Source organism: Girardinichthys multiradiatus, chromosome 12 (assembly GCF_021462225.1).
Source record: "Girardinichthys multiradiatus isolate DD_20200921_A chromosome 12, DD_fGirMul_XY1, whole genome shotgun sequence".
NCBI lineage: Eukaryota > Metazoa > Chordata > Actinopteri > Cyprinodontiformes > Goodeidae > Girardinichthys > Girardinichthys multiradiatus.
Window position 1 is genome coordinate 33,370,324 of NC_061805.1, and position 25,604 is coordinate 33,395,927.

Genomic DNA, 25,604 nt, shown 5'->3' on the forward strand with positions numbered 1-25,604 from the left:
AACGCCAGTGACTGTCCACTGTCTCTACATGCTCATCCGGGAGGAGGGAATGCTGCAAGTCACTGACTGGATGCAATCTGCTGGGTTTCCTTAGATAGAAAAACTTTTTATCCAATTTGAATAAATAACTAACTCTGACTGCACTGTTCAATGATTAGGATTAATTTGAATGTATGAACCTGACTTTTGTGAAGTGCCTTGAGATGACGTGTTGTGAATTGGCGCTATATAAATAAACTGAATTGAATTGAATCCAATAATGTTGTCCAGATTTCATGCATCTCACCTAAATTGTCATCTTTAGATGAAAGAAAATTGATTAATATGATTAGGGACAGCCCAGAAATCACCAAGGCACAGGCCTAAACTGCAGGTACACCAGTATCTCTGTGCATTGTGAAGGGAGTTTTATGATGTTACGAACTGAGAAGGTACAAACCAAGAAAGAAGACCCTGCTATAAAACAGACCTTCAAGCTCGACTGCATGGATGAGTCAAATGCTTTCTGAAGAGGTATTTCATGGTAAGAGGAGATGAAAACTGAGCTATTTGACCACAATAACGAGATGCATGTTTAGACAATTCAAGATGAGGCTTGCCAAAAAAAGAACCCTGTACAACTGTTAGGCATGGTGGTGGTAGTGTCATGCTGTGGTGCTGAGCAGCTAAATAGTTAAAACGACCTGAATTGAGATGAAGCTGAAGGAGTAGTCCTCCTTCATTATTTGATCCACATTGTGGAATGCAGCAGTACCACTAACAGTGGTAAATGTATCCATTTAAGCCTGTATGCATAATTTGAGGGGAGGAGAGAAAATTGATAATTTCAAATCCGGCCATCCAATTCTTGTTTATAAAACTTTTTCAAGATGTTTGTTCCATAAATATTCCACATTCCCAACCACGATGGATGTATCTAAACTTTGAACTGGCACTGTTACTTGAACTGGCACTGTTACTCTTATTTCAGGCTACAAGCAACAGAATAAATCAACATTTAGACCTTTGGATGCAGGGACTGTACTTTGTAGCATTTAAATCCAGTAACCACACAAGACTGATGAAGACAGAGCAGTGTCGTGTAGACCCATCCATGTGGGAACATTAACATTTAGGAGAGCAGTGTGTCTGTGCCCTCGGAGCTGCCTGTCACTCACAGGTGTCACAGTTAAGAGCTATGTGACCTTTATATTTGGTTTGTGCACAAGGGGACAAGAAATTAGACCTCGAGGGCTTCCAGAGGGGAGCATTGTCTCCAAATGTTTGCTTTTAAAAAAGTCTACATAGAAGCACGCCAGTGTAAAGATTTAAATCAATGTGGCACACTTCTTAGTTTAGCAGTTAAGAGTCCAAGAGCAAGTCTTTTACAAAAATACGATGATCATCCAATCAGTTTCTACAACTTCATGGTTCTCCTTTGGCTTGTCTCAGTACCTCGAGGGGATCTGTTTCATGAAAGTGAAAACCAATTTCAACACAGCTGACATTTCACAAGCCCTCGTGGACTTTTTAATTCCTCCTAACACAATTTAAACTCTTCAGTGGAGACGTTTTTACTGTCCCACAGCTGCACCAGAGGACAGAGGCCAAAACGGACATAGTGAGTTTTAGGCATTTTACCTGATAGACTTTGCACGGCATGTGTGAAAGACTTCACTTAACACAGCCTCTGGTTGGTAGATAGGCATGCTATAACTTGTTTGCTCCCATGCAGTGTGCATGTGTTAAAGGGCAATTTTGTTGTTCGCACTGACCTCTTGTCCAACAGCTTTTTCCTTTTAAAGACCAAGCACATAAAAGGTCAATATGCCATTTACTCAATCAAAAGGTGTTTTTGAGAACTTTTTTTTTTTTTTTCGGACTTTGGTTTAACATGTGCCATCAAATAGCAGAGTGGGAAAGAGCTAATCAGAAACAGTCCAAATGCAACCAATATTAAGCAATTTTTAATATACAAGAAAGAATTACCATGGCACGCAGGCAGATAAGTGCACACAGCCTCAGAGAATGGAAACAGGAATGAACATGGTACCACATCAATGAAGTCTCGACATAAGCTAGTGTAGCAACACAGAGCATGTGAGGAAGGTATAGTTCACCACTATGAAAGATCAAAAGACAAAACTATTAAAAAAAACACAACACACACATACATGCATGTACAAATACAAAATGCAAAGTGCAGAATTACGGTTCAATTACCAAAAGTAGTGGCAAAAACATTCCACATAATGCTGCAACATGACAATCACATTTATATTTCCAAAGCAGCTGACACAATCATGATACCAGCAGGATGTTTTACAACAAGTACCACTGTAACACTGCAGCATTTTCATAGTACCAAGCTTAAACCTTCAAACAGACTTGCAGTTAACTGACAGTTGATCTTTAAGCAGTTAAAAAAAAAACTGCGTAAATACATTAAAGATGTTAGAAATACAAAAGTATGAAATTTAACTGTATGCAGATGATGCAATCGTTTCTTTACAATAATATGTGTTTCGGGAATGAAAGACTAGAAAACAACACTGGGCCTGTATGGAACAGAAAGTGTGAAAAGATGTTAAAAGTATCGTTATGTAAAGTTTAAAAAGTGTTAACATTTCTTTAAACATTTTGTTTGATAATTGTCTTGCAAAGCACAGTCCCAGCGACAGGGACACATATCTGATGCCAAGTGCATAAGTCTGAAAGCATGTGCCGCCATTTTTCAGGCTAAAAAGAAAAACTAACAAGATTATTCAAGTTTTCAGAAGAAGTTGCTTTAAAACTCTCCACCCCTCCTTTTACAGTCCTTGGACCAATAAGACTTTTCCTCCTCTTCTCCTAGCTGGGTGTATCCTTCATCTGCAAAGCAGTAACATCACCAGCAGGAGGCCCCCAATCTCATGCCATGGACACATTGTCTCTTCATTAGCAGTCACAATGATCACTAAACAAAAAACAAGTTCCAACACTTTAGTCCACACAGGATTCTGCACACACTGCTCTGAGTTAGACGTCTGTTGTGCGGAGGCAGTCATCATCTAGGCTGAAGGGAAAGGCAGAGTGAGGCTGAGGCTGTGAGCGGTGCCGTCGCCGCCCGCTCGCAACGTCTGCCGATGCCGTGAGAATCCCCAGCCCGCTGCCTGAAGGGACCTGGGATGCACTGGGGCATGGGGTTGGGGTGGACAGGGAGTTAGAGGAGGATGAGGTGGATGAGGAAGTGGACGAGGAGGAGAGGGAAGGCAGAGTGGGAACAGGGCTGAAAGGGCTGTCTTCATCCTCCATGTCTATAATGGAGGGCTCACCCGGAGGAACGGGTGTCCAGGGCTGCCAGCCTGGAGCCACAGAGCAGGACTTCACCAGCTGAGGTCGCGTCTCACTACTCTGCAGACGGGAGGCACAGCTGCTGGCATTGTGTCTTTGATGGAGAGAAGATACTCGTTTAAACTGATATCCCTGCAATTACAAGACATAAAAACAGGACAATTATTACTTTTAACCAAAAGCTTTACTTTTCATGTTTATTATATGGTGTCCTGCAAAAGTAATCAGTTCCCTGATTTTTCCCAACCACATGTTACAACCACAACATTTCATGTATATTGGGATTTTATTTGATGGACAAAAGCAAAGAAGCACATAGCTGTGAAGTGGAAAGAAAATACTTGTTTTTCAAAATAAATATCTTAAAAGTGTGGCATGCATTTGTATTCAGGACACCAGAGTGAAATGTGTGAAATTTCTGGCCATTTGTCATTACAAAATAGCTAAAATTCTGTTAGTCTGGATGCAAAACATGTTCAGACAGATCGTAAGATAAATTGGATGGAGAGCATGATGGGAAAAACAATTTTTAGGTCTTGCAGCTAATTCTCTTTTTTAATTTAGGTCTGGACTTTGACTGGGCCATTATAACACATGAATGTGATTTAATGTTGTATGATTGGGGTGATTTTGCTGCTGGAAAGTGAACGTTTGTCCCAGTATGTTCTGGAACAGAACATACTGGGACAAACTATCTTCCCATCAACTCTGACCTGCTTCTCTGTCCGTGCTGAAGTAATGCATTCCCTTGGCATGATGCTGCCACCACTGTGTCTCAGCCTGAGGACCGTGTATTTAGCATATGTTCTCTTTACTAATCATGAAATCATCCGACCTCTAAAGGCAGCGGGTGGCATTACATCAGACTAAAGGAGGCTGAATTAAAAACATTTTCAGATTTTTATTTGTAAAAACATTCGAAAACCATCGTTTTCCTCCACTTCACAACCATGTACTACGTTGTGCTTGTCTATCACATGAAAGCCCAATAAAATACATAGATATTTGTGGTTGTAATGTTGAAAACAAATGTCAAATAGCTAGAAAGGATATGAATCTTTTACAAGGGACTGTAGCCAGAAAAATTTAACACAATGATGTGTTTTGATATTTTTGATATGAGACTGAAAAAAGCCTGGGTTACCCGTGGGGGTCCTCTGAATTCCCGAATTTTCATCTCAATATCCCTGATCCAATCGTGCATTTCCTCTGGGGTGTCCGTCTGTAGACATGCAACATGTTAGAAGTTATGTTTACTGGTGGATATGCAAAGCGGAAACTAAACTTAAAGGACAAAAGAAGAGGAAAATGCTGATTTGGTACAACTATCATCATCTATTTCAGGATTTTTTCCCCATTAGAAATATAAGAACCTTCAAAAAGTTCAGAGCTAAGTTGTGATGTTTGTGCTGGTGGAGGTTCAGTTGGTTTTTGAGAACCAGAACAGTGACCCTGCTAACAGCCATCTCCAGTCCAGCCTCCAATGTCTAAATGTGCAGAGAACAAGGAGTGTAGAATAACCTAGTCTGTGTGGAGAGCATCGGATATGTAACACAAATAACAAGACTTTTCTGGACCAACCTTGCAAGGAAACCTCTCTACTGCTGAAACTGAAAACAGTTACACAAAGAGCAAGCTCTTCACTTCAAAAATAATATCCCTCATTTGCAAGAGACTGACTGGCTGAGGTAGTTTATGATCAAATATCTTACGTTGGTGGACAGCAAGTTATATGGGGTTTGAAGAATAAATTATGCATCTGTGGAAGATGTTTGTAACTAGAAACAGAGGATGATTTTTTTAAAGAGATAACAGGAGTTCAGACCTTTCGTCCTACATGCTTGTATGGAAGTATGCATTGATTTGTTTTGACTCTGTATGGTTTAATTACCTTTACATGTGGGGTTTTATGCAGAAACTGATATGTATTCTGCAGTAGCACTGACATAAGCAGCAATTTTAACACATTAACATCACAAGTGTCAGGTTAGACTGAAAACTGTATACATGGCTGCACATAATACAGTGTGCCCTACTATATGGGACTGACTATTTCCCATATAGACAATAGGACAGGGTAAAATATGAAAATAAAAATACTTTTCATACTCCATCTCCTTTTTAATAGCTTACCAGACATGGGAAACACTTGGATCAAGTCTGTGTAGGAACCTTTGGTCGTAAGCCTGCATGTGGTGAATGAAGGTCTGTTCAGTGCGGCCCAAGCCTGCAGGCCCACAAATCTGTCTATGTTTTCTAGGCATTAATTATTTCATTGCTTGAAAACACAGAGTGCAAAATCTTCGAAGTACTTTTTCAGTTAATAAAACCCACATCTCGTTATGTTAAACTTAGACAGAAGCTTTAGTTGGCTGACAAAAACACTTTGAAATGATTTTCATTTTCAGTAGCTTTATATATTATTGTTTTTCAACAAGGAAAGAAAATTCATAATTTGTTGCACCAACAGAGTATGTTATTTGTTAATATTGCTCTCAGCATTTTCACACTTAAAAGTTTTACAAAAATTGAATTTGCCTTCAGGTTTTCCCCTTTAGTCTTTAGTTTGTGAAATTTATTGCCATTTCATTTGTTTTTGTTTATCAGAAGTCACCAAGTCTTTTTCACACTTCCCTTTTTTTCTTTCTCTTTAATCACAAACATTAAAGCGCTTGTGCTTGCAGCCTGTCTCGTTCTCTCCCACCACTTCCCATCTGATCCGATGCCGACGCCTCAGTCAGCTGCTCTCCCAAGGGGAGGAACAGGATATCATTGCTGTTATGGTAACACATGGCTGCCTCCTTTTCTCAAAAACAAACTGTTTGGGCAGCTATAAAAAGGAGCCTGGGCCACACATCAGCAGCAGAGCATTTCGAGAAAAACATCTCAAAACATCAACACAGAAACACCTGGGATTCTGAAGAGGATCTTCTTTGTTCTTAGCTGAAGATACAAGAGAGCTATTCTGTTTATATGCAGTGCCTTGCAAAATGTTTGCACCCCTTGAATGTTTGGGAATTGTGTATCGCCACAACCACAAACCTTGATGTGTTTTGTTGGGATTTTATATAAAAGAACCACCTTCCCAGTGGTATCTTTCTACCAGCTTTGCACATCTAGAGACTGAACTGTTCACCTATTCTGCAAAGTAACTCATGATCAGATAGATTGTTAGACTGGATGGAGACCATCTATGAACATCAACTTTTCAGTCTTGCCACAGATGTTTGATTGGATTTAGGTCTGAACTTTGACTGGGCCATTCCAACACATGAATATGCTGTAATCTAACTCATCCCATTACAGCTCTGTCTCTATGTTTAGGGTTGTTGTCCTGCTGGAAAAGGAACTTCTGTCCCGGTCTGAAATCTTTTGCAGCCTCTTGCAGGCTTTCTTCCTTGATTACCCTGTATGGAACTTCATCCATGTCCCCATGATGTCTGACAATCTTCCCTAACCCGGACGAAGCAAAGCATCAGCACCACGTTATGCTACCACCTTCATGTTTCAAAGTGGAGATGGTGTTTTCATGGCAAAAAGTGGTCCTATCTTACCAGAGCACCTTCTTCCACATGTCAACTGGCTACCATATGTGGCTTGTGATAAATTGGAAAAAAAACTTTTTATACCTTTCCTTTAACAATGTCTTTCTTCTTGCCACTCTTCCATAAAATCCAGATGTGCAGACTCCACTTCTAATATTTGTTTTGTCAACAGATTTTCCCATCTGAGCTGTGGATCTCTGCAGCTCCTCCAGAGTTATCCCGGGGCCCTTGGCTACTTGTCTAATTAACGCTTTCCTTGCCAAGTCTGTCATTTAAAGAGGACAGTGATGTCTTGGTAGGTCTGCAGTTGAGCAGACCTTGGAATATTGTTTTATAACCTAACCTGCTTTAAGTTGCTCCTCCACTTTCTCCCTGACCTGTCTGCTGTGTTCCTTGGTCTTCATGATGCTTCTGAGGCCTTTACAGAACAACTGTATTAATACGGAGATAAATTTACACTCAAGGGAATTCCGCTTAGTAATTAGTTGAATTCTGAAAGAAATTGGTTGTATGGGATTTTATTTAGGGGGTATTAGAGTTAAGGGGTGAATACAAATATCTCAGATTATTTTTGTACAAAACCATGAATAGCATGTAATTTGTATGCACTACTTCAAATTGGTCTTTAACATAAAATCCCAACAACATACACTGATGTTTGTGGCTGTAACGTGACAAAATGTGAAAAAGATCAAGAGGTGTGAATACTTGTAAGGCACTATACTTTAAAATGAAAATCACAAGATTTTTACCTGGATGTAGAAAGTTCTGGAGTTGGTGATGATCTCAAAAAGATTATCTCTAAACAGGAGGTCCCTGATAGAAAGGAGAGTAAAGAATTATATTATTTATACTTTTATAGAACATAGCAAGGGCTGTTTTATATCAAATATTTAACTCTTTAAGTTTTACTGATAAATAATATTTTACCATGAACAAATACCAGATCAAATCAGCTAATTAACTACTTTCATTGTTTAACTATCATTTAAATTGAGACACAGTTTTAGTAAATAGAAAATGAAAGTAGAACTATTAACACGGGACACCTTTAGTGGCTTATTCATCATGATGTGGTTACAAAGTTGTTTCCAGAGGTAAGATAACAAAAAATGAGCTGTAATAGTTTAATTTTGATGAGAAAGTAACATTTATTTGCAGTGTTTGAATGAAAACTGAAATAGTTTTGCCTCTGCAACGAAACTGTGCAGCAGCAGGTTGCAGTAATGGATCAGAAGGTGAAAGTAACAAGATCTAAGCTTCATCCGGCACTGAAATGCGAAGCAAAACCAAATCAGAGTTGTGGGGAATAAATACTGTAGATACCGAAACTTCCAAAAGATATCTAAATGTTGCAATTCTGTTTGTGTATGTCCATTTCCAGTAGATAGGAAGATTAGGAAGAAGTACAATCTGATTGGGCTGAATCAGACTGACTCACCCGGACTTGACGAGACATTCATGGACCTTCTGAATGTCTCTGAGCAGAATGCCTCGGAGAGGCTCCTTGTCCTGGGACATACAAGGACACAAACTACAGTCACGCTGCGAGTGTCAACAGGACAACAAACAAAGAAAAAAACAAAACGAAAATGATGCTGGTTCCTCACCGTTTCAGTCTTGTAGTAGCTGACTGCGTTATCATCCAGGGTGAAGAACCGCCTCTTCCAACTCTTCCTCTGCAAATGCACAAAACATTCTTGGTTTTCACTTGTTTTTCAAGTGTTTTCTGAACAGAATATAGCTGTTAATAAGGCAGAGCACTCACCATATTTCCTTGTTTGACGCAGAAACCACATCTCAGCACACCAGGCTTGTTTCCCTTCTTCTCTTTCCCCTCTGTCTCTTCAGTTTCATTCTAAAAGATTTAATCAGAATAGTCTCTCATCAGCGTCATTATGGTAGCCGCCACCATCATTATCAGATTAACTGTTCAATCACTACAGGTTTCTGTGTGTTGGTTTTGCAACTATAAACATTTTTACAGCTACGCCCAGAATTATTTATACCCTTGGCAAATTTAAGTTTAACCAACATATTTCTTCTGACTAGTAGTATTATTAACTTTTTAGAGCGGCACGACCAAAGTCCAAACATGAATCTGAGTGAGAGTCTGGAGGGAGGCCGTCCAACCTCAAAGACTTGAAGCTCATTACCAAAGATAAATTGTTTAATACTGGTGGAAACATGCAAAATGCCAGTCAGGTCAGAAGGGTATACATTATTTTCGACAAGATTTTTTTTCCAAAAGATTTTTACCTTTGGTTCATTGTCTTTTGAAAGATCCTTTCCTATCAGAAAGAAACTTCTTGATTAAATTAAAATAATTTTAATTATGGATTATTGTGTAATTAAGAAACTATTGGTGAATATTAACTACGTTTGTCTTGACTCGTTTCTTCTTTACAGTGTCTTTATCAGACTTTATAAGCTTTAGCATCTTAACCAAAAAAAGATATACATCAAGAGTAAGCGAGAAGTTCAGTGAAAGTCCATCCAACGGGGCGAGGTATAATACTGGCATGCAGAATATGGATGCTTGGCACCTGAAGTACTATATATTGGATCCAAGCAGTCCTTTGTGATTATGATGTTGCAAATATTCATACTGCAATGACTATTGTGATTCGGCATATCATGCAACTCTAATTTTAAATCTAAATCTGCCAGGGAAATTAATAATTTTGGGATTAACTGTATACATTTTTTATTCGGCTTCTTGCTTCTTTTGGAGTCATTGCACTGCGGGTCTCAGCTTCTCTCCCTGCATTACCTGAATTGGAGTGTGGACCACCACACCACCAATGATCTCTGTCTTGTAGGCCTGTTGTTTCCTCCCTTCCTGGGTGACGCTGATCACGGCACCCGCGTTAGATTTGGGAGGCACAGGGCAAGATTTAGGAACCTGCCAACAGGTAGGACAGTACAAGCAATGCAGACATCAACATTTAGGAGAACGATGCATGTTAATCTCCACTTAGAGGGATCTTATATTGGATATTGTGATATATTCTGGATTAAAGCAGATTTTTATATTTAGACCTTACTTGTAGAAGTTAATCTGAGTTTCTTGGAACTTTAAATAGGCAAAATATTACTACCTTTTACCTTGGGGTATATCTATAGCATGACACACAGGCCCACTCTTTAAAATGAGAAAGGCAAGAAGGCCTGCCATTAAAAAGGCACATATGTGCTGATCTTCAAAGTGTTAAACAGGAAACAAGAATTAACAGGAAAAACAGGTATAAATAATAGTATTTATTATTTATTTTAAAGAATCTTTACATGGGGTCTTTCAAACAAAAAGAAACTAAATGCCTTCTGCTGTATTTAACAATGTTATGTCGTGATTAAGCTTCAAACTGAATGCCAGAGGTGCTCACTAGTCACCAACTGTATTCAGCCAGAAAGAAAAGCCTTACCGTTTAGAGCTATTGTTTTGTGTTTTCTACTTCTAGAAGATAGAAATTAAAGACAAAAAGCAGATGCCTGTAGTAGCATGTACTGTGCAATGTAGAAATAACTTTTGTAGCTGTGATTTCCTCTCGTTAATACACGGAACATGTCTTTCTTTCTGGAGCCTTCAAACTTATAAACACTCAGAATAACTAAAACTAGACGTTCTTCAACAAGAGAAAACTTAATATAAACCTTATTATTTTTAGAAAGATTTTTGCAGTGTGAGAGGAAGTATGCCAACACTGTAACTAAACAATGGGAAGCCGAATGTACGCCCAGTGGTCAAATCAAGTATAAACAGTCTCCTCAAATTATCTGACTTAGCAGGAGTGGTGAAAAGTGGCCTTGGATATGAAAAGAGTGATGAGCAAATTGTTTTTTATTTGCAGTGTCTTTTGTCCCTAGAACCATCAAACTCCATATTTTATGTCATAGACCAACACACAGTGGTGCATAACAGTAAGGTTTATTTTCTACAAATAAAAATGTGAGAAATCTGGTGCCTTTGTATTCACCCCCATTACTCTGGTGCCCCTAAATAAAATCCAGTGCAACCAATTGGGTTCAGAAGCCAGGAGATTAGTAAAAGGAGACTACCAGTGTGTAATTTAATCTTAGTATAAATCCAGCTGTTCTATGAATGCCTTTAGAGGTTTGTCAGAGAACATTGGTGATCAAACATCATCATGAGGAGCAAGAAGCACAGCAGACAAGTCAAGGTTAAGGCTGTGGAGGATTTTAAAGTAGAGTTAGGTTCCCAAAACAAAATCCCAAGCTTTGAACATTTTACAGAGCTCTGTTCAATCAATCATTTTAAAGTGGAATTTAGCAAGACATGACAGTCCACCTGCAGCGTGACTAGCCGGTCAAGGAGAGTATTAATCAAAGAAGCAGCCAAGAGGCTCATGGTAGCTCTGCAAGAACTGCAGAAATCCACAATTCAGGTGGGAAAATCTGTTCACAGGATAACTATTAGGTATGTACTTTACAAATCAGGCATAGAAATAGTAATTATTGAAAGAATGCCTCCAGAAGTCCTGTTTGCAACTTGCAACAAGCCAGGTAGATAACAGAGCAACATGTGGAAGAAGGTGCTATGGACAGATCTGACCAAAATAACAATATTTAGCCTAAATGCAAAACGCTATGTGTGGCAGAAAACTAGCACTGCAAATCACTCTTTATATACCATGCTCATGGTCAAACATGGTGGTGGCAGCATCATGGTGTGGGGATGCTTCTCTTTAGCAGGGATAACGAAGCTGTTTGTATTCGATCGGAAGATGGGCGGATATATGGAGCAGGGCTATCCTGATAAAAAACACTACAAGGCTGTAGTTATAACAAACAAAATGGCACTGCAGATATTTCTATTTCTCCATCCATTCCACATAATTTATTTTCTATTCAAATGTATGTCCTTTAAAAGGTGCAGAGATTACATGATGCTAAACAAACGTTCCACAAAAAAACTGATTCGTGTTTTATAAAAGTGATCTGCAAGATGCATATGTAGTTACTAAACTTAGGGCCATATTTTACATATCTGCAAAGGTTCTCACTTGGTTTAATTCAAGTAAATGTTTACAAGTCCCAATATACTACAAATAAAAGTCAAAAAGTCAAACAAACTACTTTTCTCGCGTTCTCCATCAACTGTCTTAATTTTAACGTCATGCAGGATCTGGGTACTTCTCAAAGACTCTAAAAATATACACTCATCTACCACAGAGAACAAGACACAAATAATAATGATTTCATGTTTTAAACTTTAACCACTACATTATTTTCACAAGTCATTTCCTTTTTAAGGCTGCACCTACACCCCCTCCCTTCTGGCTAACGCGTCTTTTCATTGAGGCTAAGGAAGCTCAAAAAAAGCAGCAGCAGTTAAGAAGCAGAGCAGCCACTACTCCTCTCCCCTACAATGGGGAAGTGAAAGACAGAGCAAGCGTCACTGCTTCCTGTGTCAGAAAGCAGGTGAGCACAGAGCAGAAACGCTCTCCTCTCTGGCACCTGCTGCCATCAGACATCTGGATGGCACCGGTCGCAAAGGCCTACCCCTCCAGCTGAATATACAAATATTATGCAAACGCATAAGCTTGATGTTAACACCTTTACCATAAGGTGTGAGTGTTATTTCTGATGCTGTCACACATTCACAAATGCCATTCAGCCAGTGCAACAGAGGATGTCTGTTGGTGATGTGCTCGCACCTGCAAAACTAATTGGGCCAAACTAGTTTTAGAGCTTCCTGCGCTCAGGAGGAAACAAAACCCCCCCATCAATACCTGCCTTGATCTCACCAACATATAAGGAGCAATGCATGCCATCATGTATGTGTTTCTCTTACAGTGATCTTGCTGGCCTTGTTGAGAGCATCCACCCAGTCCCTCATGTCGACCGCATCATTGGCTTGAAGGAAGTACCGCCGTGAAACTGCATTTATGACTGCCCAAAGAAAACACCAAGAAAAAAACAGAAGAGTTCCATGAAATCCACAGCAAACGCCCTGGGTGATTTTACCACGTGTGTAATACAAATTAACGTGGTTATGTAACGCTACATGTGCACGGGCCATCATTTCACCACCCCCTGCAAGATCAAACTTACCGAAGCAGAACTCGGTCTTCGGTTTTTGCTTTGCAGTGGCTTCGCTCACCTGAGAGGAGAGGAGAGGAGAGGAGAGGAGAGGAGAGGAGAGGAGAGGAGAGGAGAGGAGAGGAGAGGAGAGGAGAGGAGAGGAGAGGAGAGGAGAGGAGAGGAGAGGAGAGGGGAGGAGAGAGGAGGAGAGGGGAGACTTTGATGTCAGTGAAGCCAGATGTCATTATCTGTGTGAGCAAACTAACATCTGGAAAACTTCACAACGTTGCTGCATGTGACTGCAAACTGGAACTGCAGATAACCCGGAGTTCTTGAGTATCTGTGAATCCTTAAGTGAATTTCAACATTACTTTTGGGTGTAGTGCGCACAAACACTTCAGATCTGACCTTTCACCCACAAGAACTGCTTTTTTTTAAAGTCTCTTTAAAATATTCTTGACGAATAACAGATTTAGCCACAACGACCTCTTTTCTCATGCCTGTGGCATTCTGAATCTTTCCATGGGCTTTGAATGAATATGCTCTAAAATCTTTTCACTGCATGACAAATTTCTCATATTTGAATGATCGTTTTGGTAATTTACAGAATCTTAAAGTTTAAAAAAAAATTCATGATCAGTGATTAATGGGTTAAACTAAAATGAAAACCTTTTTATTCTGTAAAATGATTACATGTCTGAAACCTGTAATATGGAATCAGCTTCAACATGGAGATACTTTTACTGACATGACTAGGTACTTTTTAGTGTCTTAAGAAGAGTCTTAGGAATTCAATAGAAAACAAATAGTGAATCATATTTTTCTTATTGGCCATCAAGTGAAACTTGGTCACAGATTTCCAGAAGTTTGCCTCTGATAGGCTGACCAGGTCCTTGTGATGACTCCTTCCAGCTGAAGCACAGAAAGTGCAAAACGATTTGCACGACTGAGTCAAGAAGAACAACTTTTCAGATGTGGTTGCCATAAATGTTTCGTTTGCATTACACGCTTAGCTACATTCATTTAATTTTGTGTAAAGTTCCTAGAATGGTTTGCTTTGTTTTTTTTTTCTTCACCTCAGATATTCCTTGAGCATGTTGCTCAGTTCAGTTCGCCTTAACTCAAAGGTTAAGGCGAGACTAAAATAAATGCAATTATTTCAAAATATTTATTTTTAGCTTGCTACTTCATTTAAGGGTGAAAATTAATTTAAACTTTATATATTTACTTGAATGCATGGGCATCAATAAATGGTCCAGTTTGTTTATTTTACTTAGTAGATATTAGAGAACAGACCTTGGTGTGGTTAATAATAAAACTATTTCTTGCTTACATTAATTTCCAGCTACCGATGGTTTTGTGTCTTACATTCATTATTGCCGTGTAATTAATCTGACTGACACTAAATAAAATTTAATCTGAGAAACATTCGCAATGCCCTTGCTTTTTTACATTTGTATTACAGATTGTTCAAAGGGAGGGGGGATGCTATGGACAAATGTTTAATTTATAAGACTGATTAATTTAAGTTCAATAAAATGGTTCAATGGAGCCTCCTGGTACATTCAGTTATGTACCAGTAGGCATAGTTTATATGGGCATTCAGTAAATTCCTGTCTCTACTGTAAGAATGTTGGAAAACAATAAACTGTGGAGTGCACGTTTTACCTTAGAGATGTAGGTTAATCTCAGGCTGCCGACAAAGCTGGCTCCGCTGGCCAGGTTCTGCATACAAACACAAACACACAGAGCAGTCATTAGCTCAGAGTCCAAGGCCCACGGCCTTATATTGATCATTTTTCATTTCCTCCTGCTGCTTGTGCAAACGTGTGTCCAGTTTGGTGGTGTGTTGTGTGTATGAGCACCTGGGGATTGTCCATGTACCACAGCAGTACATTCCCCTGTGTGTCAAGAATGAAGTATCGCCTCTGGAAGCGGCAGCTGTTCTCCTTCTCCTCGATGTCCAGGAAGCCGCACACACGATTCAAGCGGTCCAGATACGGCATCGCTGCCACTATCACATAATCACTGAGACACAGAGGCAGAGACAGGCAGATGTGGAGGGTAAATCATCTCTCAGTTAAGAGTTCAGACACACACACACATACAGGAAGAGAGAAACCGGCTCACACTCAGCAGTTTTTCACGTGACGTGATTGAGGCTGAGCTGCAAAACCTGAAAGCCCGAGGCTGAGCTGAAGCCCTCCACCACAGCCGAAAATTACACACTGCGTTTGAGATCTGCACACAGGCACATTTCCACAGGACAAGAAAGAGGAAAGACGGGAGATCAAGTAGAAGAGTGTGGCCTGGAGAGTGCTGTTTATTGAAAATGACGCAGTGCATGTAAAATACAGAGCTGCTGGCCGATTCCTAAAAATAATCAGGACTAATTTACCTCAAACTTAACTATCCTTCTCATATTTAATTTTCTGTTTTTTTCTTACACATTTCAACAGCACTTTATTTCATTTATTAACCTCACTGCAAATATGACAAAACTGTCTGCAGGACAGGAATTCCAAAGACTTTCCGTTTTCCCTTTCCATTTCTAGATATTTATATCCATGAAAGAGGTTTAACATAAACACAAATCCCTAAAGGTAATATGATGGCTAACTAGGCCTCATCTGTGTGTGATTTTTTGCAGACTAGAATGTGACAGTTGCCTCTGATCGCTCCTGCTCCCAATGTTTTTACGAGATCATGATGACTCCACAGGTTGAAAATGATGATCAATCTTTCCATGGAGCTGTTATCACAAGAACCAGTGCAAGAAAAGCCATTAGGTCACACCTGCTGAGTTATTTTTAAACCAATGCTCAAGAAAAACATTTCATTTTGAAACTACGCTCGTCTTCACATGCGTCAATCGTGCAAGTTTGCCACTGAAATGGGTCAAAGATACAGGCCGCCTTAGCAGAAGCTCAGGCTGTGATGGAAACTTGAAGGTGGAGGTGCATGGGTCACACAAATGCCAACGTTAAGACCCACATCCACACTAGTGTGTGCGCACAAACTATTCTGCTCACCAGAAAACATCTGGTTTAGTCATTGCTGGGATAAACTGTGGGGAGGTTTTTCCATCTTCGGTAAAACCAAACCAATAAATACAACTTGTATGATATTTTAAATGCCCTGTTTTTAAAAATGCGGGACAGCAGCAAACATACAGCAGCTTATGGGGAAAAAATGTGATATCACACATACAGCAATAAAGTGACACATCCCCCTACAAACAATGATTATCTGTGTGGAAGATCAACCAGTCAGACAAACATAAAGTCTCAGAAAGCGATTAGAGAGCAGATCCAGTATGTGGTTAATACTGCTTTAGAGTTCATCAAAAGTATTTTGGGATCTAGTGAAACAGAATAAGGGAGAAATTAACAATCTAAACTGATCACAGGTGGGTCTCTGGTCTCAGCGTTTTAAAAGGTTGGGGTTTCAAAACCAGTAAAAGGTTCCATCATACTGTTCCTGTTGGTTAAACAGCAGGTTTACCAGTTTTAGTTAAAAGCAGGGCAGAGAAAGTGATGTGTTACCATAGTTTGCATGAAGTAACACAAAGCTGCCGCATACCTCCAACACACTGTTTTGAGCACTGCTGGTCAGGTGGCTGAAAGGAGGCTGCTACACCTTTTTCATTCCGTAAAAAAAAAATCAGTTCGGCTTTTTGCACACATTTCTGGTTGCGAAAAACACTACCAGTTCTGGTGTACCAACAACCAACAAGAGGAGCGGCACCTTTCGTCATTATTGAGGTAATGCTATTTCAAACTACACTTGGCAAGCTACAAGTGGCATGTCTTTTACGCAGCAGATAGCTATTAATTAACCAGCTAATATCAGCTTGTTAATTGATTCAGTTTAGTTGTTAGGCACCCACTATTTTGTAAATACCTTTCCTTCCTCTCATCTTGGTGATAGAGCAATCAAACGGGCAGAGATCTGAAATGGTCCATTTCCATTCTGTTTATTTTCCCATTAGACGGATGAAAACTCAGAACTCCCACCAGTTTTGGTTTATAAACGCATCGTAGTCTGATGCATTTAGTTTAAAAAATATCAGATAAAGGTTACAGACATCAACTTTGATGCATAAATCAGGACGTTCTCCTAATTCCATCCTTCTTTTAGATTAAAAACTATTTCTATCAAACTGCTGCACACTTTCTTCTCTTACATGTATTAGGCATGTTAACACAGTTTTCAAATGCATCCAAATCTATGATTTTATCCAAAAACGCAACAACATACCTTTTTAAATGATACCAAAATCAATTTTGTAGGTAAAAAACGTTCCTTTTTAAAAGCCGAAATTCCATGGTAATTTAAGTCCTTCACTTTACATTGAAACCTGTATAACGCTGTGACCCAAAATCACAAAAATACTAAATATTGACATGAATCAGTAAACAAATCTCTTTAAAGAATCTGCCTGTTTAGTGACTAGAATAAATGTCAATTACTATGTGGGGTGGGGGCCAAACGATAAGCCCCCACTTGAAACTGCAAGCCACAACAGTAAATACAAAGATTATCTTTTTTTAGGAAGATGCAGCAAGTAATGTATTCACTAATCAACCAAAGACAACTGCAGATTTAGATCAAACCTCCATGAAAACTAGAAATCAGTACTGGCCAAGAAAGAATCTCCAACTCAGACCAGTATTCAGCTTTTTCCCAAGTGTAATAAGTATAACTTTGTGGTCAGCCATTTAATGTAAGATGTTTGCGTAAATACTGTAAAACCTTGGGATTTTAGAGTATTTAGCAAAGTAGAGGGAAGAACGGACAATTCAAAGTTTTTAACCCCACACTTCTCTGAACACAGTTTAATTGCGTGCCTTCAAGGGACATTTTTTCTCTTTCTCTCTGACCATAGATGCACCAGTCGATGGGCAAGAGACTGGAATTGGCCAATTTCCTCCGAGGCAATCGGTCGACAAGAAAACGAAAATCCATTTTTTTTCCCCCATTCATTAAATGCATCAATTTTAGAGCAGAAAACCGTCTGTGGCTAGAAAAAAAAAACAACCGGTGCGTCTCTACCTCAGACCGGTGTACAACTGTTTGGTAGAGGTGGATGAATTGTGGCATGAAAATTTGGTTTTATATGTAAAGTTGTTGGAGACGTTTTGAACAGAACCCAAATGTGTCATCCTGGCCACCAGTCACAATGTAATGTGGGTCAGCAGAGAACAAGAACGCATTTTTTTTTTTCAGAAGTATTGCATTTTTTTTTTTTTTACCAGTTTACTGAATAACAGAAACTTATTTTAACGCAACTGAGAGTTATGAGCATGTAAAACTTCACTGTTCTCGGGCTGAATTACTCAACAACACCTGACATGCTGTTGGTTCAGCTCAGATGACCTGCAGTGACTCACTGACACCAACAAGTCCACAGATTGCCACACCTACTGAAGCTCCCAGCTCCGGCGGACACACAATGCATGAAGTGGCCCTGCTGGTGCTGCTGTCTCCGGACTACTTACCCGCTGTGGAGAGTCAGAGTGCGCCACAGCCAGCGCCCAGAAACCAAGCGGAGGGCGCAGAGTCCGCTTCTGCGCCTACGATCATCCTCAGAGGAACTTTTAAACAACTTTTACAGGCAGCAGACTTAAAGAAGAACCGGCGTGTCGAACACCCTCACACTTTCCTCTATTTGTTTGTGTGATCGGATTACAGAAGACTTTACTTTTTTTTTCCGGGTTGGACTTTTCGATATTAGAATAAACCAGCCCCGGATGTGATCTATGCACCCCCTGAGCTCCAGGCCCCAACTTCCTCCTCCTCCTCCTCCTCCTCCTCCTTCTGCAGCTGCAGCTTTTTTTTTTTTCACCCGAGAAAGACAAAGCAGACTTTCTCAGGCATTTTTTACTATTTTAACTTCAATTTTATGGTACGGCTTTTTGTAAAACAAATATTTTATTAATAGAGGGCTTTTATTGATCAGAATTGTAAATTGCCTTTCTCTCTGCAAGCAATATGTTATCTTTTTTTTCAGGAACTAGGTTAAACTCCCTTTGCTCAATCAGGTGGTTTATATGAAAGAGCTGAAAAAGAAGGGAGCACACACCTGGACAAACAGGAGAACAGTGGTATTGTCTTACATGCAGGTGCAAAACCATGCTGCCAAAATTAAATGAATAAATTAACCAATAAATGAATATGTGCATACATCACAGATGAAAACTAAGTTCAAATGAATTAAAATATTACCTTCTCAAGAATTTTCAAAAAACATGAATGTGAAATTCCTGAATTAAAAGTTTAGGTTATTATTGTAAAAAATCCTTTAAAAATCATTCATTTACTGCAAGTAAATAATTTAAAATGCCACCGTGACTTGGAAGGTGGATCCTAGCATCTGAGTGGTTAACCTGCATAGTAAATCAGATAAGACCAATGATCTCCAGACCCGCTCACTGACTTTGATGGTCAAGACAGATAAAATCAATTCAGGATGTGCTAGAGTACATTATCTTATTGTAGCTAAATATAGATGTATCATTGACGCATTCATTTACGGGCTATAGCAGATTTTAAAAAAACAGATTAAGATTAACAGAAGAACTTCACAGTCAAGCTTAAACAACATAAATGAAGTGCAATATCTATCTATCTATCTATCTATCTATCTATCTATCTATCTATCTATCTATCTATCTATCTATCTATCTATCTATCTATCTATCTATCTATCTATCTATCTATCTAATGTAAAGAGAAATTTTGGTGGAAGACCTGGAGTGTGAAGTTTTACCACTGCAACCTTACAAAGGGCATTTTTACTGTTGTACAGCCTTTTTAAAGATATTTTTTATTTATTTATATATTTTAGCCATTTTTACCATAATAGAGCAGATTTAGAAGACCAGAGGAACAGCAAGCATTCATTCTACATTTATCACATATATTTTAGATTATTATTGTCATTATTATTGCTTTTTTGTTGTTTTGTTGGTTTGAAAGGTTCCTTCTGGTTATTTTATTTGATTTGTCCCCACAAGCTCAGTCATGTTGAACCTTTGTGTTGGCTAACTTAACCTCGCTAAGGATCTTTTGGGTTGTTCTGAATTTATTTTGCAAAGTTTCAGTCATGTCTATCACTTTATGGCATGCTCGCCTTTACCTTGTTGTTACTTTTGTGACTTTTCATCTGTTTCACCTCTAATATTTTGGACTCTTTCAGTCCTACATTTCTATTTGGCTTTTTTCCTCTCTTGTTGCCTTGCAAAAGTATTCTTCCACGGAGGTCAGATTTTTGGAGTGCTTCACAAACAGTTGTCCATTCAACAGACTTTCATGCCTGAATTGTTGAACTCTGCAGCTCCTTCAGAGCTGCTTCTCTGACTAATCCTCTTATTGCCTAATCTGTCAGTTTAGGTAGACAGCCATGTTTTGGTAGTTGTGCCATACTCTTTCCATGTTCAGATGATGGATTGAATAGTGCTTGGTGAGACGTTAAAAGCTTGGGATATAGTTTTATAAACTACACCTGCTTTAAACTGCTCCAATACTTTCTCTCTGACTGGTCTGCGGTTTTCCTTGGCATCCATGATGCTGTTTGCTCTCTCATGTTTTCTAACAAACCTTTGAGGCCAAATCTATATGCATGCCACGCTTTTCAGATTTTCATTCTTAAATCTTTTCTGTCCACTTACAGTTATGCACTGCTTGTGTTGGTTGTTCACATTCAAATAAATACATTGAGGTTTGTGATTATAAAATAACAAAATTCAGAAAAGTTCACCCCTGTGCAAATCTACTCTTTTGCGAAGCACTCTATAAGCCTTTTTTCTTCTCTATGCTATGGGTTTACTAATGGAACATTGTATAATTTAGTTGGAATTTTGAGTTTTATATCATTTATCATCTTCAATGAAACAGGAAAATAAACTAAAACTGAACTTAATCAGAATGTCAGACTGTTTTTGTCTTGTTATGAGTAATTTATAATGGAGAACATTCAGTTCGTTTTTCCGTCTGAAGCTATCTTAGGTTTTAATGCAAACAAATATCAACTTGCAATGTGAAGCACTGACATATGGAAAATATATTTTTGTCACATTCAGTGGTTTTTGATTTGCAGTTCTTAAAGACGTTCACCGTTTTTTCACCTTCAAACAAAGATAACCACAAATTAGCCTAACTTCCTTGTTTCAACACTGCAGCTTGCCTGGTTAAGAGTTTAGGTTTAAGCTCTTACACATTTTGGAGCCTCTTATCAACCTAATTGCTGAATGTATGTTTTGAGCAGGTGGCGGTTTTGGTTTCTGTCATCTTTTTTTTTGTAAAAATGTATGTTCTCCCTTCTTAAGAGGAAGTGGTAAAGTGTCATATGACCTTCCTGAGGACAGAGACCTACCTTGCTGATTTCATATCCAGCAGTGCCTGCAAAGAAGATTAAAGTGTGATTGCTGCAGGGTGGAAGTGCTAAGGCTTCCACAGACCCTCATACTTCAGCTGAGAACATAACCTGAATGTTTTCTTTTTATGCCCATCAGGAAAATGTGTTTATTTGCAGCATAAGGAGATCAAAGACACTACAGGAGCTGAAATTTTGTGTCTTTATTCAGACAAACTAGAAAGCACAATAAATGATTAGATTATGAGGGTAATGACAGACAGGAATAATGTGTTTCGATGCAATGGTAGCTGTCCCGCCTACCCAAACCACACCCGCAACCCCCTGTCTGCACCAGAGCTTTGAGTAGGAGTTCTTCACTTTTCACATATTTATTCATCATAAATACTCCCAGTTCAGGTTACTTCACCTTTTTGTGCAACTATTAAGAAATATCAATTTTTTAAGTTGTCAGTGACAGTAAGACAATGAAAGCTGCTAAAATGCAACTTGCATCTGTAGGATGCCTTTTCATGCACACCACAATCATGTTTTTACACCTATCTTAAACCACCATAAACTCTCTACGCCTCAGATATTCTTTTGAACTTGGATGGATGACATTAACAATAAAACAGATGAAGAGGAGGTAGTGAAACACTGCAGAGAAACGACTAGGTGGAGGAGTTTAGAACTGACTAAAGGCATTGTGTAACAACAGCAGCAGGAAGGTGATCAGCAGGACCGGGCTGGTAGACAATGTCCCTGCAGCGTTGCGGTGGTGGCTCCTGTGGGGCCCGTTGCAGTCGTCACCAAAGCAGCACTCCATCTTGGCTCCTGAGCTGCTGCTGTGCGCCTTGTCGCAGAACGCCTTGTATGAGCATGACTTCATCACAGTGTCTGAAAGAAATGGAGACGCAGACGCTGACTCTGTGAGTCAGATTCCAACAATCCAACAGTCGAAGGACAGACAGAGCAAGAAATGCACAAAAGTCTGCAAAAAACTGCAGGGTAAACATCCAAAAACAATAACAGGATGCAGAGAAATGTTTTTTTGAAACCAACATGCAAAGGTTTTATGCACATTTGTACTTTAGAAGGACCATCTTCACATTTATGAGAACAAAATGATCATAAAAAAGAACACCGAGTCTGTTTTGCAACAAACCCAGAATATTATAACTCTTTGCATTAGGCCTGTAAAAGCTCCCACTGTCAATGGAAAAAGTCTGTCTGCTCTTTTAAGCTCTGCTGACTTCCTTGAACGTTCAAATGTGACAGAATTTTTTTTTCCAGTGTTGTCCTGACCTCTAGTGAGGCAGCCTGCGCTGCAAGTTCTTATGCCTGTGTGTGTGTGCTAGAGTATGTTTACTCACTCGGGCCTGTGATGGTGGAGCAGGCATCAGCGTACTGTGGACACGAGGTGGAGCCCTGCCTGTTGCAGTCGTCCTCGCTGGACGCCACACACGTGTGACATTTCAGAGCGTGGCCTTCACACACAGAACAGGAGAGAACACTTGGCTTGAAACTAAGCATGAATGTTTACAGGCAGGTGCAACATCCACACACACACACGTGTCACCGTTGGTTGACATCAGTCTGTTCAACCCAGTGTGCATCAACATACACAGGGACACACTCAAGTTGGGTAGATGTACAATGCCTTGCAAAAGTGGTGCATAATTGTAAAGTGGAAGGAAAAAAATACATTATGTTGACAAGTAAAAATCTGTGAAGTCTTGTGTGCATTTGTATTCAGCCCTCCTGTGCCAATACTTTGTAGAAGTATATTTTGCTGCAATTACAGCTGCAAGTCCTTTGGGGTAAGTCTCTATCAGCTTTGCACATTTAGTGGCTAAAAATGTGCCCATTCTTCTTGGCAAAATAACTAAGCCTCAGATATACTGAATGGAAGGCATCTGTAAACGTATTTTTTAAGTGTTTCCACAAATTCTCAATTTGATTTAGATCTGGACTTTGACTGGACCATTCTAACACATGGTTATGATTTGATCTAAACCATTGCATTGTAGCTGTGGCTGTATGTTTAGGGATGTTGTTTTACTAAAAGTTGTTTTACTTTAACATGTTTTCTTACAGTATTACTTTGTATTTAGGTCAATTCATTTTTTCCCCATCAACTCTGACCAGCTTCACTGTCCCTGCTGAAGAAAACGATTTCCACAGCTTGATGCTGCCACCACCATGTTTCACCATTCCAGTTTGGATGATGTAGTGTTACTTTGTCTCCACAAATAAAACCCCCCAAAGAATTCCAGTTTTTCTCGGTTCTTCAACATGTTTGGCTTGTGGCATAAGCCTCCACCTGTCAGTGGATCAACATCTTCCTGACAGACCGACAGCAGCAGGTGAGACTGGGGAGCATCTTCTCCCGATCCAGGAGAACTACTGACCACTGCTCACCTTACCCAATTACACAAACATCTGGGTCCCCGTTTGGAAAATAGTAACACATAAGTGTTGGTTAAACTCTTTTTTTTTTTTTTTTTTTTTTACAGCAATTAATATGCCAACTGATAAATATTTTAGTCTCCTAAAAACAATCTGCATCTAGTAGTTATGGAAACTTACTGTGGTAAGCCAGAGAAAAAAGCCCAAGCAGAGCCAAAACAGTCTTCATGGCAGCTGGATGATAGGCCACTGTTTTCTAGAGTCCAGAGATGAAGTGGATAAGTGTGTTAGATGTTTGGGAATTGTGGGCCAAGCTGGTGAACAAGAAGGGGGTTTAACATTGGGAAGATGGCTGAGGACATTAACGTCTTATCCCTGTAATCTCCATCTATGCTGCACAGGCAGCACCCTGCAGTAATAGACTTACCAGGGGGAGTTTAACAGGCCAACAGTTTTACAGTTCAGTTTTTAGGCCATAGTGTAATCATATTATAATCATAGTGTATATCATATTACACATATATGACACAACACAGAGTGAAGAAAAATAAATGTTTTTCAACATTTTTTACAAATAAATATGTTACTTTGCTGTGTATTTGTTTTCTGCCCCCCTGAGGCAGTACTTAGTACGTAGAACCACCTTTCCCTGCATGATGGATAGTTGTCCTGTCACTAGATTCTCCCACCTGAGCTGTCCATCTCTAAAGCTCCTCAAGAGTTATCATAGGTCTCTTGGTTGCTTCTGTAATTGATGCTCTTTGTGTAGCACAGATGAACATCCATATCTTGTTAGGTTTTCAGTTATTTCTATTTTGGACAATAGATTGAACAGCAGTCCATAAGAAGTTCAAAGCTTGGAATATTGTTCTGTAACCTAATCCTGAGCTCCCCGGTGTGTTCCTTGGTCTCCGTGGAGTCGTTTGTTCAGTAATTAAGTAAATTTTATTTTTATGGGACTTTCACAAAAATATCTGCAATGTTCTCCAACAAACCTCTGAGGTCTTCACTAAACGGCTGGAATTACTCAGATTTAATTACACAGGCAGGCTATTGACTAATTCAGTGACATCAGAGAGCACTTGTTCACACTAGATTCACATTGATGCACTGCTTTATGTTGGTCTAACCCAATAAACTCCCAATAAAATACATGTCCTTCTCAAAATATTAGCATATTGTGATAAAGTTCATTATTTTCCATAATGTCATGATGAAAATTTAACATTCATATATTTTAGATTCATTGCACACTAACTGAAATATTTCAGGTCTTTTATTGTCTTAATACGGATGATTGTGGCATACAGCTCATGAAAACCCAAAATTCCTATCTCACAAAATTAGCATATCATTAAAAGGGTCTCTAAACGAGCTATGAACCTAATCATCTGAATCAACGAGTGCCAAACACACACAGTGCCAAAACCACTGGTAAATGGTTTACTGACCATGGTATCACTGTGCTCAATTGGCCTGCCAACTCTCCTGACCTGAACCCCATAGAGAATCTGTGGGATATTGTGAAGAGAACGTTGAGAGACTCAAGACCCAACACTCTGGATGAGCTAAAGGCCGCTATCGAAGCATCCTGGGCCTCCATAAGACCTCAGCAGTGCCACAGGCTGATTGCCTCCATGCCACGCCGCATTGAAGCAGTCATTTCTGCAAAAGGATTCCCGACCAAGTATTGAGTGCATAACTGTACATGATTATTTGAAGGTTGACGTTTTTTGTATTAAAAACACTTTTCTTTTATTGGTCGGATGAAATATGCTAATTTTGTGAGATAGGAATTTTGGGTTTTCATGAGCTGTATGCCAAAATCATCCGTATTAAGACAATAAAATACCTGAAATATTTCAGTTAGTGTGCAATGAATCTAAAATATATTAATGTTAAATTTTCATCATGACATTATGGAAAATAATGAA

General features: G+C 39.3%; 2 protein-coding genes across 2 annotated transcripts; both read right to left on the reverse strand.

Moving 5' to 3' along the window:
• Positions 1 to 1,930: 1,930 nt before the first annotated feature.
• Positions 1,931 to 18,672, reverse strand: plekha2 (pleckstrin homology domain containing A2). The gene is made up of 12 exons (XM_047381964.1): positions 18,404 to 18,672; positions 14,768 to 14,930; positions 14,571 to 14,627; positions 12,933 to 12,981; positions 12,673 to 12,770; positions 9,631 to 9,762; positions 8,626 to 8,715; positions 8,468 to 8,536; positions 8,299 to 8,369; positions 7,610 to 7,673; positions 4,457 to 4,534; positions 1,931 to 3,444 (listed from the first exon to the last, which is right to left on the reverse strand). The coding sequence occupies exons 2-12, from the start codon at positions 14,906 to 14,908 to the stop codon at positions 2,998 to 3,000; spliced, it is 1,296 nt and encodes a 431-aa protein (XP_047237920.1). The 5' UTR covers positions 14,909 to 14,930; positions 18,404 to 18,672; the 3' UTR covers positions 1,931 to 2,997.
• A 2,795-nt stretch (positions 18,673 to 21,467) lies between these two features.
• Positions 21,468 to 24,005, reverse strand: si:ch211-113d22.2 (urokinase plasminogen activator surface receptor). The gene is made up of 3 exons (XM_047382188.1): positions 23,851 to 24,005; positions 22,635 to 22,748; positions 21,468 to 22,158 (listed from the first exon to the last, which is right to left on the reverse strand). Exons 1-3 carry the CDS (start codon positions 23,897 to 23,899, stop codon positions 21,947 to 21,949), a joined length of 375 nt encoding a protein of 124 aa, XP_047238144.1. The 5' UTR covers positions 23,900 to 24,005; the 3' UTR covers positions 21,468 to 21,946.
• Between the last annotated feature and the right edge of the window lie 1,599 nt (positions 24,006 to 25,604).

Excerpts from the sequence above, each read along its gene's own strand:
- si:ch211-113d22.2 (XM_047382188.1), bottom strand. The coding sequence starts at position 23,899 with ATGAAGACTGTTTTGGCTCTGCTTGGGCTTTTTTCTCTGGCTTACCAC. Across the intron at positions 22,749-23,850 it reads TTTTTCTCTGGCTTACCACA|GCCACGCTCTGAAATGTCAC; the intron begins GTAAGTTTCCAT and ends CTGTGTGTGAAG. Across the intron at positions 22,159-22,634 it reads CTCCACCATCACAGGCCCGA|ACACTGTGATGAAGTCATGC; the intron begins GTGAGTAAACAT and ends CATTTCTTTCAG.
- plekha2 (XM_047381964.1), bottom strand. The coding sequence starts at position 14,908 with ATGCCGTATCTGGACCGCTTGAATCGTGTGTGCGGCTTCCTGGACATC. Across the intron at positions 8,370-8,467 it reads GCTACTACAAGACTGAAACG|GACAAGGAGCCTCTCCGAGG; the intron begins GTGAGGAACCAG and ends TGTATGTCCCAG. Across the intron at positions 7,674-8,298 it reads GAATGTCTCGTCAAGTCCGG|GGACCTCCTGTTTAGAGATA; the intron begins GTGAGTCAGTCT and ends CCTTTCTATCAG.